Source organism: Cololabis saira, chromosome 1, assembly GCF_033807715.1.
Source record: "Cololabis saira isolate AMF1-May2022 chromosome 1, fColSai1.1, whole genome shotgun sequence".
In the NCBI taxonomy this organism is placed as follows: Eukaryota; Metazoa; Chordata; class Actinopteri; order Beloniformes; family Belonidae; genus Cololabis; species Cololabis saira.
Genome location: NC_084587.1, coordinates 7,862,410 through 7,875,454, shown reverse-complemented (window position 1 = coordinate 7,875,454; position 13,045 = coordinate 7,862,410). Strand labels below are relative to the sequence as shown.

General features: G+C 39.5%; 1 protein-coding gene across 1 annotated transcript in view; it reads left to right on the top strand.

Moving 5' to 3' along the window:
• Positions 1-13,045, top strand: part of usp43a (ubiquitin specific peptidase 43a) — a 305,451-nt gene that overhangs the window by 75,350 nt on the left and 217,056 nt on the right. Inside the window, exon 4 of the mRNA XM_061733346.1 lies at positions 8,083-8,186. Within this exon, the coding sequence (XP_061589330.1) occupies positions 8,083-8,186 (104 nt within the window). The remainder of the gene's footprint in view (positions 1-8,082; positions 8,187-13,045) is intronic.

Here is a 13,045-nt window from a genome sequence, read left to right as displayed (position 1 = left end):
ACATAACTTTCTCATATTTCCTAAAATAGACAAATGTAGTAAGTAAAAGTACAGATTATTACAACAATTACATATATTTCTACAAAAATAAATTATTTTGATAGAAAAAATATTCCTTTTACCAAGCATGATTACCTGTGGTGTGGTGGGTGAGGTAAATTCTATCTCCACAGACATCTTGGTGGAAGATACCTTCAGAAAGTTTTTAAATATGAACTACCATGTTGATGTTATGTATTTTTACTCTAGAAGGTTTTTTTTATCGGTATCTTCTCGTTTTTATTGTATTTTTACATTTATTATGTTATGTTTATTCTTCGGAGCACCTTGTGACATTCCCTGGTCTGTGAAAGGTGATATATACAGGACTGTCTCAGAAAATTAGAATATTGTGATTTTCTCTAATGCAATTACAGAAAACAAAAATGTCATACATTCTGGATTCATTACAAATCAACTGAAATATTGCAAGCCTTTTATTATTTTAATATTGCTGATCATGGCTTACAGCTTAAAAGGAACCCTGGTTATTAAGACTTGTAGTCCCTAATTAGCCACAATTGTTCTCTTATACTAAAATATGTTGTTAGAAACACATAAAATAATCTAATTGCTTTAAAAATCTACGATGTTTATCACATATTTTGATGTTTTACCTGCGCAATGCATTCTGGGGGCGATGACGTAGTTCGGTGGCTCTGGGAAGATAAGCCGCGTTAGTTTAACTGGGACAGGTATCTTAAACATAGATGAGCAGCACTCTCCCGGCCGTGGAGGCTGACGAGGGAGCCCATAAGACGTCTCGGTTCAGGCAAACTGGATCAAAGTTGTCGTGTGCTGTGATGCACGGGAGATCTGCAAAAATGATCAAAGTCGTGCGCATCTTATCAGTGCATTACACTGTATATAATGCAGCGGCGCCGCCAGCCGGAATCCTGTACACACTGTGCGTACAATTTTTTTGAAGGATTAATTTTTGGTACGTGCTGGGTCCACCGTTTGATGACAGACAAGAGGCGACTGGCCCGAGAGTTTGACGAAACGGGAGGCGCAGACAGCTTCAAATAGGCAAGAACGCCATTATTTAATTTAATGACTATTCTGATCATTTTGGTGGAGCCACATCTGGCTGGGATTTTTATTGTAGCATCGGCTATCTGCTAGTTGAAACGTGTGGTCGGTTAGCATATTTGAGTTTTATGGTGCTTTTATGATGTTTTTTTAGTTCATGCTTTATGGTGCTGTATTTTTTTTTTTTACTTTTTTGTAGGTGCGCCGTCACCTTAATGTTTAGCTGTGTTTTGATCTGTGTTTCTGGTGCGCTGTCACCTGTTTAGCTGTGTTTTCATCTGTTTCTGGGTGCGCCGTCACCTTTAATGTTTAGCTGTGTTTTGATCTGTGTTTCTGGTGCTCCGTCACCTGTTTAGCTGTGTTTTCATCTGTGTCTGGGTGCGCCGTCACCTTTAATGTTTAGCTGTGTTTTCATCTGTGTTTCTGGTGCGCCGTCACCTTTAATGTTTAGCTGTGTTTTGATCTGTGTTTCTGGTGCTCCGTCACCTGTTTAGCTGTGTTTTCATCTGTTTCTGGGTGCGCCGTCACCTTTAATGTTTAGCTGTGTTTTCATCTGTGTTTCTGATGCGCTGACACCTTAATGTTTATGTTTGCATCTGTGTTTCTGGTGCGCATAATAATGTCACCATGTGTAGTGCGCCGTGCGCACTTTATCCAATTTGTCACTGCAAAGTTTTGTTTGAGGAAAAAATATCTTTGAAATACTTATTGAACTCTGAATAGCCAACCAACCTATCCTCTACCTAATGGATAGTGTAATATTCAGGCCGAGTGAGACTCTGAAATTAGTCGTATAGAGCAGTGGACGGACTGTTTCTGTGCCTATTATGAAATTGAATCCTGGCGGCGCCACTGTCCTAATGATTTATAAAGGGGCAGCGGTGGATGCTAATAATCTCCAAAATTATTGATATTGGAATACGTTTTATCACACAATAGTTTACCGTGAACAGCTGCTGACAAAAACACAGCTCTTGACAGCAAACGCTCTCCTCCTCCGTTGGCATCGAGACGCAGTTGCTGCACAGACACCATTGATTTTGTCCAACTCTCGCCTCATCCCGTCTTTCTTGGTCTTCATTTGGCTCGTTTTGAGATGGGTTTTCAATGTTGTCCTCCTCCTCGACCCTGCGCTCGGGTTCAAATTGAAACGGCTGAACAGATGACATGTTTAGCGTCTGGATTATCTGGTTGAACAGTCACAACAGTGGACGGGGGCCAGCAGGTGCAACCGTGTGACGTCACTACCCAGAGTGCATTGCGGTGTAAACAACAATGGCGACCTACGAGTTAAATTATATTTTCAAATTTTATAAAAACGAAGATATCAAAAAGGTTTTTTATATCACATTTATATAATTGATACCAACATTTATCTTTTAAGACCTACATGTCTTAATAGCCAGGGTTCCCTTTAAGAAAACTCAAATATCCTATCTCAAAAAATTATAATATTATAATAATATTCTGGGAATCTTAATCTTAAAACGTAATCCATAATCAGCAATATTAAAATAATAAAAGGCTTGCAATATTTCAGTTAATTTGTAATGAATCCAGAATGTATGACATTTTGTTTTTTTTAATTGCATTACAGAAAATAAAGAACTTTATCACAATATTCTAATTTTCTGAGACAGTCCTGTAAATAACTTACTAACTAAATAATGGTAGTAATTTATATTTAAAGAGCCAGATTACAAAAGGTTTTGAGAGCCTCCCCCCTCAGACGAGACTGGACTGGACTAGAGCTAGAACAGTTACTCGAATACCTCGAGTAATTCGATTACAAAATATGATGAAAGAATTTCCTTTTTTGCCTCGAAGCTTCGTCCAATTAAAAAACACATTTAAAGCTCACGTTTCACTCAGATTCCTTCCAGCTTGAGCTCCTGCTGATTGTGAAGACAGTTGTCATCGTCTGTCTTATTGTCTCCAAGGATTCTGCTGTTTCTCCTTCTGCTAGCGCTCTGTGTTGCCAGAGTCTGCAGCTATCCGGCTCAGACCCCCCCCCTCTTTGTGATGGCAGCATCTCCACCACTGTTTTCACTGCCTCTTCCAAGGCTGTCTGGCTCTGCCACTGACATCGTCTCCGTTAACATGTCCCACTCTCGTTCTGAGCCGTGCGAGGGGGGAATAATAACCACGGCCTAATTGCTCGCCGTCTGCAGTCTTATCAGCAGAAGTAGCTGAGACTCTGCTGGGGTCGGGGCAGCGTTCTCACTTTGCCCTCACAACAATCATTATTCTCTCGTCTTTTTGCCATGGCCTGTGGGAGTCGTACCTGCATCTTCTCCCATGGAACCTGAAAACTGCTCATCCAAGAGGTTTTGCTCGTATACAGGATTGTCTCAAAAAATTTTAATTATAAGGCCTGTAGGAAGCAGGCGGTAAAGCCCTGTTTAAAAACAACTTCCTTCCAAACAACCATACAGGACTGTCTCAGAAAATGAGAATATTGTGATAAAGTCCTTTATTTTCTGTAATGCAAAAATGTCATACATTCTGGATTCATTACAAATCAACTGAAATATTGCAAGCCTTTTATTATTTTAATATTGCTGATCATGGCTTACAGCTTAAGAAAACTCAAATATCCTATCTAAAAAAAATAGAATATTCTGGGAATCTTAATCTTAAACTGTAAACCATAATCAGCAATATTAAAATAATAAAAGGCTTGCAATATTTCAGTTGATTTGTAATGAATCCAGAATGTATGACATTTTTGTTTTTATAATTGCATTACAGAAAATCACAATATTCAAATTTCTGAGACAGTCCTGTATATATGTAGCACAAACTGCTTTACATGTTTAAAAATTGTACTATTTAAAAAGATTAAACAGGGCCCAAACCCCTAAACGAAATCTACCATAAAATGATAAGAAAATTATATAATATGAAATGTAAAATATTAATAACCATTAGAATAAAATAAATACATGAATAAATAATTCAATTTAATTTTCAATTCAATTTTATTTATATAGCGTCTAATACAACAGAGTTGTCTCTAGACGCTTTCCAGAGACCCATACCATATAATAATTAAATAAATAAAAAAAGTTTAGATAAAACTGAAATAGTACTCTAATGGAGATAAAATGACATTAATTGAAAAGAAAGACTAACAAATTGCATCTTTTTAGCCTTTTTTAACAAATATCAACAGTCCCTGCGGCCCTCAGGTCCACCGCTACGCTGAACACGCTGACAGAACCAGAAGGCCAAACGGGCCTCCTGCTTATATACAATAAGATGTTCTCCGAAACCCTCATAAGAAGAAGAAAAAGAAGAAGAAATGCAAGCCGGAACCTTGACTTGACTTTGTACGACGCACACCAGAACATTCAAAATGCTATAAAAGACTTAATATATCTATATTTTACACTTCAATACCCAAAACCCCAAGTACCGGTCGCTGTGACTAATGGAACATATTCTCCAATTCCCCCACGTTCATTAGCGGGAATGAGGCCAGGGTTTCCATGGCAACGTTTGTAACCCAGTCCGTCTCCGAGGGTCTGAGGAGTTTTCTCCTTTTGTCTTCCAAAGAAGAGAGGGAATGAAAGGAGGACACAGAGACAGAGACAGTTGGCCACATCTCACTATGAGATGTGTGAGGTAATTGCTGTCAGATTTGAAAGTATTTGCAGAATGTACAATGATTATATTCACGTGAGAGACGAGGAGCTTGTCTCTGATGTCCGTGTCCGTGGAAACGCAGACATCTCCAGGTAACCTCAGCCAGGATGTGCTGGCTTTGAGCCTGAGACTCTCTCCTCCTCCCAGGCCCGGTTCTACGAGGGTGCATCAGCATGCATTGCACCCTCAGTTTATGTGTTTGCATGCTCAGTTGAAAAGACGAAAAGAAAACTGACAAATGCGCGCATGTTATGCCTGATTTATGGTTCTGCGTTAAATCGACGGCGTAGGGTACGCGGCGACGCACACCGTACGTTCGCATCCCCGCGTATCCTACGCCGTAAGCTCTGCGTTGGTGCAACGCGGAACCATAAACCAGCCAGTGTCCGTCACTCATCTGCGTCCAGCAGTTTCCTGCAACAGCAAAACACTGCTCTCTGCTCCTCCGTTAACACAAAGTAACGATGGATATTCGGAAGTGGTTCAAGCACAACCACGCAAGCAAGTTTATATTTATGGTTATTTAAATTTTTGTTATTTATTTTTCTATGTTTTATTTTCTGTTGCTAGATTGTCTGATGAGGAAGGTAGCCCAGACTAAATGTAGCATTTCCTTCGTTCAGTAGCGATATTGCTGCAAAAATGCACTTGAAAGACACTTTTGTTATTGTTATTGTTTGATTGGTATCATTTCACTTGAAATGACTGTCATGTTTAGTGATGGTTTTGAGCTGTATAGATAAAATTAGTTTGAATTTCTATATTTTCAGGGTAAGAAACATCTGTTGCTAGATTGTCTGATGGGTGAGGTAGCCCAGACTAAATGTAGCATTTTCTTTGTTCCGCAGCAATATTGCTGCAATAAAGCATTTGAAATACACTTTAAATATTCTTGTTTTGCTAGTATCAATCCGCTTGAAATTATGGGAAAATGCATAATTTAGTGTTGAATAAGGTGCCAGGCATGTGCACCCCCTCTGATCTGAGATGCAGCCTAGTCATCATTTCCTACCGGCCCTGCCTCCTCCACGTTTGTCCATCGTCTGAAGGTTGAACGTTGCTGATTCTCGGACTCCTCGCGCTACATTTTTATTTTTTGCCCCTCTTCCTGGACCAGTGAAAATAAAACACTGTGTTGTTTTAGACGTTACAACATTAACCAGGGCCGCCCCTGACTAAATTGGGGCCCTAAGCGAGATGTTATTTGGAGGGCCCCCCCACCCTCAAACCGCTCCCCATCCCTAATGTATCATTGCTACAAAATGACCTTATAATAACATGCTATTTAACTTGACAACCCGTCAATAATGACAAATGTACGGTAGATAAAGTAGTTTGACTGTATGAGTCAAATGAAATAAAAAACAAATCAACCTGAAATAATAAGTAAATAAATATTAAATAAAAAACTTAAAACTGAAATAAACAAGTCACAAGTAGCGATCAATTACTCACCAAAAGAAAGTTCCCTCCATCACCTCAATCCCCCACAAAAAACTGAAAGCAGGTCTAGTAGGTCGGAAATCAGAGCTAAAGACGCATGTGTGCCTTTTACAGATGCATATTTATCTCATTAAAAATAGTCAAACTTCTTAACAATATAAATTGATATAAAACTAGCCAATTTATTATATATTGGCTAAAGCTTGTCGCCTTTATACGACCAACTGGTCATGTGACCACTCTTTTTCAACAGAGGTGAATGCAGAGGGCGTTAACAAGGCGTTTAATAAATGTTAATCAGGGCTGCTGGAAAAACATAATTCTCCAGTCTAGACTAGTAGAGACTGAGGACAGATTCGTATCTAATGAGTGACAGTTTAGGTGTTTGTGCTACAAAGTTTTATTTCAACAACAGACCCACCTCCAAGTGAAGCACAAGTTTCCTCGTGTTTTTCCTTTTTTCTTCTCTCGTTTGCTCCTTATTTGTGATGTCTTTTGGATGAAAAGTTGAAATCTCTGCAAGAGCCTGCACACACACCCTTCTGATTGGTCAGATTTCAGGTGCCGCCAATCATTGCACGGCCAGATTATCATACCATTCAGATCTCTTTTCTCCCCTCCTCTTTATGGTAGCGCGTATGCGCATCCATTACGCATATGTGTTGCCGAGCAAATACGTCCTCTCGCGCAAAATGTGCCCCCCGTTGGAAGATGAGGCCCATACGTACACCGGGTGTTCTGCGTTTACGGAGGGGCGGCCCTGACATTAACACTTGTGTTAATGGTTTTTGAATGTGGGATTTAGAGCGTCGTCTCCTCTCCACCCAATAATCTTCTGCTGCAGCTTTGATTTGGACCGTTCTGGCTAATTTCACCTTTTATTAGTAGTTGTTGAAGTGTAACGTGGTGCTGTACGACCCTGGCAGGAGTCTAAACTTACTGTGGCTGTCATGTGCCGACAGTAGAGGCGGGAAACCACGTGGGCTGGATCACTCTTCCTAAAAAGGTTCCTTCAGATGAAGCTAAAACCGATATTTTAGTTTTTCAAATCTCTTCCAGTTCTAGTGTTGTCCCGATCGATCGGTCCCGATCACGGCATTTTCAAAACATCGGTATCAGCCAAAAAATTATCGGGACATATCTAGTTATTAATGTTTTTAATATATATTAAATCGTGTTATATATTGTTGCATCGGTTCGCTGCTCGTTGTGGTCGACCGGCCGGCAGCTGAGCGGATTTACTGTACTTGTATTGCTGTTTAGTTGTCCTGAATTGCCCCTCGGGGATGAATAAAGTTTCTCTGAATCTGAATCTGAATCTGAATTTAACGTCACTTCCGGCCGGCGGCCGGCGTCACTTCCAGCCGGAAGTGACGAAATAAGCGAAACTAACATGGTTTACATGTTTGAATTGTGAAATTTTATATATGTTCATGTTGCATTAAGCTGCTGCTATTCATTTCATGCCATTCATTCATGCACTAAGGTTAAGCCAAAAAGTATTTACATTTTTTTGTGTTTGTGAGTTTGACAGGATGTCATTCAACTACCTGTTTGAAGTTAAATGTATTTATTTTTGTTATTGCACTATTCTGCACTTTTTGTTTTATTTTACAATTTCATGTTTTTACATTTTGTGGCACCAGTGCTGATAAGCTTTTTTGAAATATATGTCCATGTTGTTCTCTAATGGACAATAAAAGAAACTTGGGATAATTTCGTTTTTTTTTAAATTCATAATAAATAATAAATCGGGAGCCAAAAAAAGTGATCGGATCGGGGAAAATCGTGATCGGCAGATACTTATACTCAAGTGATCCGGATCGGATTAGGAGCTAAAAAATCCTGATCGGGACAACCCTATCCAGTTCCAGCTCTGATTTACTAACTTCCTGCTCGTCTTTGCTTCTTCACCTGCAGGGTCCCGGTTCCTCTGAGAATCCCTCACATCCCAGTCCAGCCAGCGCCCAGAACCCTCGCAGCCGGCACAGCTTTGTGCAGGAACTCTTCCAGGCCCAGTACAGGTGAGACATGAACCGCAGAATCAGACGCTTTTATTTCCTCGGATCAACGTCAGCATCACGTTCCAGGTTTGTGTCTGAGTAAGAGGAGACCCCGACGTTTCTGTTTAACTCTCTGGTGAATGTTTTCTTCTGCGAGGAAAAGAATCAATACTTTAAAAACAGATTTTTCTTTTCTTCTTCTTTATTCTTTATTTCATTCATTAAAAGAAAAAAAAAAAGGTCAATATAATTACAACAAATCTCTTTCCTTGAATGAAAGGGAACAGAAAGAAGACTAAGCTTATTTTATGTGTCTCTTTTTCCTAAGAAATAAAATTTCATTTAATGTAATAATAAAAAAAAACAAAAAAAAATTACAAATTACGCAATTAAAAAAAACTTTCCAATAAATGTAATTTTAAAAAAAACAAACAAACAAAAAACAAAACCAAAACTACAACAAACACAGATTTTTTTTCTTTGAATCAAAAAAGAAATATGACAATGGTGCTAAAAAGTGAGAGAAAAAAAAGAAAACACACCTAAGTTAACAATTATCATGATATTTCTTCATCAAACTGGCTTTTATTATTCTTTTAAATGTAATGTTTGATTTGAATTCTTTGGCTTCTGTATCCAGATTATTCAATAAACTCATTCCTTTTATAGAAACACAACGTTCCATTAATTTTCCATAAATCTTCTAATTGTTTTTAAGTGTAATAGAGTCACCGATGGAGCCGACTCACGACCGTTCAGTCAGACCTCCTTCAAGGCTGTCTTTACTCGCATACCTTCATATTTACAGTTTAACGCTTTTCCTTAACAAATCTGTTGACGTGAGATGGTAAACGGAGCAAAAGATCATGGGTTAAACTAATGTTTGGACAGCAGAATAATCTGAAATGAGGGATTTAAAGGAGTTTGAGGCAGGATTGTGGCAAGATTTATGAAAAAAATCCGTATACATTTTAAGTTTTCTAGTAATAATGTCAGATGAAGCGTTCCAAACCAAAAAGAATGAGCCCTCTAGTGTATCTCTCCGTTGCCTTGAACAGACTGTGTGCTGCAAAATGTGCTGCAATTCGGTCCCGAATTTCCCATGCTGTCCTGCGGATGTGACGTCACATGACGCTGCATGCATTTTCTCCCCGTTCTCCCGTGCCAGCTTTGCTGTTGGCTGCAGTACCCCCAACGGCCGTCGTGGTGAAGGGTGGCGCTAGAGAGTCTCATTTCTTAAAAGGAGCCTCAAGCTCCTTTAAGAGGAAAAGATTCTGTCGACTAAAAGACACTTGAGCTCTTTGTTACCGGTGTGACCCAAGGTCGTGTCCGTCGTTGACGCATCGCCGTGTGGTTCGCTCTCAAGAGCATCTATAGAAAAATATCAGCGTGCTTCTTAGTCCCAATAAGCAGCATGTTTTCTTTCTTCATAAGATATTTTACCTTCAGACTGTAACATGTCAACCATCTGGCAGAGACTTCACAGTCCCTGACTCTTGAAGTGTAACAGAATAAGGCGTTATCTAAAGCGCATACTTGCAGAAGACAAATGAGATTATGAGACTGTGTGGTTTGCAGACTTCAGAAGCAGCTGCCAGCTCTGTGCAGGAGTTCTGACGTCTCCACCGGCCCTCTAATGGATCCAACGCCAGCAGCACGGGTCACTAATGCATCAAAGAACTGCCGGGGTGTTTTTGTAGTGTTTGCAATCTGCACCGCGTCAGGCTGAATGAGGCTTCTGTTAGTTTGGGGTAGAAGACGCCAGATCCGTACGGCTGACGTTTCCTTGTTGTACACATTAGTTCGGAAGCTCAAATCCATGTATGTGATTGAATTATTTGTACTTTTGTGATACTGGTAGGTAGTTTCAGTTATTTATTATCTACCGAGTCCCTGGTATGGCTGAGAAAACATCTTTTTACCATGAAAGAATTCTGCTGTAATGTGTTGTTTAACATTGTCTTGCTGAAATAAGTAACGTCGCTCCTGAAAAAGAAATGGAAGCTTGTTGTTGCTCCTGATTGGGTATTAATAGTTTACTGATCTTTTTACAGAACTTAAAGTTATACGATAAAAAAATTAAAAATAAAAATAAATAAATAAAACTAAATCAAAAGTCACCATTTGAAGATTCCTATCATGGATAAACCGCGTTGAAAAGAATTGAATTTGTGACAAACTGCATAATTTGAGATAAACTCCTGTACCCATTGATACATTTTAAGTTAGTTTAAGTTTTTAAGTTAGTCTCATAGTTTGTGAATGGTAAGCCAACTCTCTCAAACACGTTAGTCCAATTTGGTCGCTGAATCCATCATATAGACTTCAGGATTATATGGCATGGGAAGTTGATACTCTGTATTTCTATTGAAAATGTTTTTCTATCTTCATCACACAAATACCGAACATAAAAACCTGATGTATTTATGTTTGACAGCAAATTATATGAATCTGCCTTAACCAAAAAAAAAAGAAAAGAAGGAAAAAAGAAATTGATTCCAAACTGGATGGTGGTGCAACATGAGGCTCCGTTTCCACTAGCAGGAGTTCTGGGTAAATCTGGCAGACAGGAACCTCTAGAAGATCAACCGTCTCCTCGGCCCCTTCAGAGTGTTTCCCTGACACTGTAGCGCCACACAAGAACGTTTGACTGAAAAAACTGTTCCGCCAACCACCAGGTGGTGGTAATGTGCATTTTTGCAGTTCAGACAGCCAGCAGAAGAATGAAAAGAAGAAGAAACATGTAAAGAATGGATGCTACTTGCTTTTTTTTTTTTTAAACATACACAAGGTAATAGCGATTGGGATTCAAAGAACCCCCCGCCGGACCTCTCTAATGGTGTAATATGACAGCAAGACCTGATCCGACTCGTATGTCCATCCATCGTTTTTTTTTCATGTACTCTCTAACTTCATAAAATGTCTCAAATGGTCAAAATGCTTAACTGATTTGTGGTCACATGACTTCAGTTCAGGTGAGAGGGCTGGATGTAATTTCCTGCTTTTAAAATACCCCACCAGGTAGTCCCTCTTGGCAGAAAAGCGATCCTCTCATCTCTCCAGGGCCATTTTTTGGCCCCGTAAAGGTTCCTGAAGACCATGTTACAGGGCTGTTCCTGGTAATGGAAATAGGTGCAGACGGCCCGGCACCGGAAAATCTACCTGGAACTCCCGCTAGTGGAAACGCGCCGATGTAGAGCAGGTTGTCCTCCAACCTGAAGAGTCACTGTCCTTCAGTCACTTTGTAAAGCACTTTCTAAAATGGGAAAAAAGTTTTAAAAGGTGCTATACAAGTGTAAACCATTTATATACCGTATTTTGTGGACAATTAGGCGCACCGCATTGTAAGACTTAATATCAATGAACGGGTCTATTTTCATACATTGGGTTATAAGGCGCATGATAAAACGTATATATAATGCGAAACAAAATGGTCTGGTAAGTCGAACTCATTCACAATAACTCCGAATATCGTTCAGTTGTAACTAAAACAGAAAAATACATTTTAAATAATTCGTCTTCCACGAATCCACAAGTAAAAGTGGAGGAGGTTAGCGTTGTACTACATCCTCCTCCTCGATGCTAGCTATAGCAGACACCTGAAGTTAGTGTGAGGTTGGAACAACGTTGTATTCCAACATTTGATTATAATTGATTATGATACAGATAAAAAAAATTGGGTTTACGCTAAAAACCTAACGTTGGCTCGGCGTCTAATTACAGAAAGGTAACGTGGACTAGATGTTGGATGATGGCTGCTTGCAGCGCTACATAATTAGTTATCTAACGTTGACTGATGTTGCAACCCGTATCCAACCAAGGACCGACTTTAACGTGTCTGAACGGTCCGACCATCAATTAAGTAGAGAGGCTTCATCGCTACCAAAGTCACACCAAGTCATTTTGACAGATTCTTTTTTTTTTATAACTTTTTATTTTTTCCTTTTTCACAAATAACAGAACATTTCCCCCTTACACAGACAATCAAAAAGTGCATATTAAGTCGACATTAATACAGACAGCAAGATTACTTATTAAGACAATTTCCCTTCTTTTACTACAACCTATTTCTATCACATTTTGACAGATTTTTGACTTCAGTGTACCACATACAACTTGTTGGAGGTGAGGAAGCGCAACAAAATTATTACATAAGGCGCCTCGGATTATAGGGCCACTGCCGATTTTTGAGAAACATTAAGGATTTTAAGTGTGCCTTATAGTGTGGAAAATACGGTACATCTGGAAATTTAGGGGACCAGAACTTTTGGAGAGGAACGTTGTCCCATTCTTGTCTGCTCAGCACCTGTACCGCCATCTTCTTTACTTTCACAATCTGCCCAAATGTTTCCCGTTGGTGAAAGGGGTGGACTGTCAGCAGGCCAGTTCAGCACCTGAACTCTTCTGCGAAGCCTCAGAAGATGTCTAGATGGGAGCGTATATTGGCTCTGAAACCTGTAAATGCCTTGCACCTGCACATCATCAGAGATGATTCAGGGCTTTTGACCTGGTCACTTGTAACAAAAAGCTGGATAGCTACGGTTATTGTTAATTCATTGCCGGCGCAATTTTTAATTGTGATTTGTTTGACCACAGGAGTTTTTACACTTTGCTTCAGTCCATTAAATTAAACTTCGGTCCAAAGAAGATGTCAACATTGCTCGATCATGTTCACAAATAGCCTCTTCCTTGCGTGTTAGAGCTTTAAGCTGCACTTGCCAACGGTGTTCATTGATTTCTGGAAGTGTCTCTGAGTCTGTGCAGGGATTTCCTCTGGAAAATCATGTCTCTTTTCTTTTATTCATGCAGTGTCGTCTGAGGGTTCAACGGGCATGATTCATTTATTTTTAGCCTTAAGCACAGAGATTACTTAAGATGTG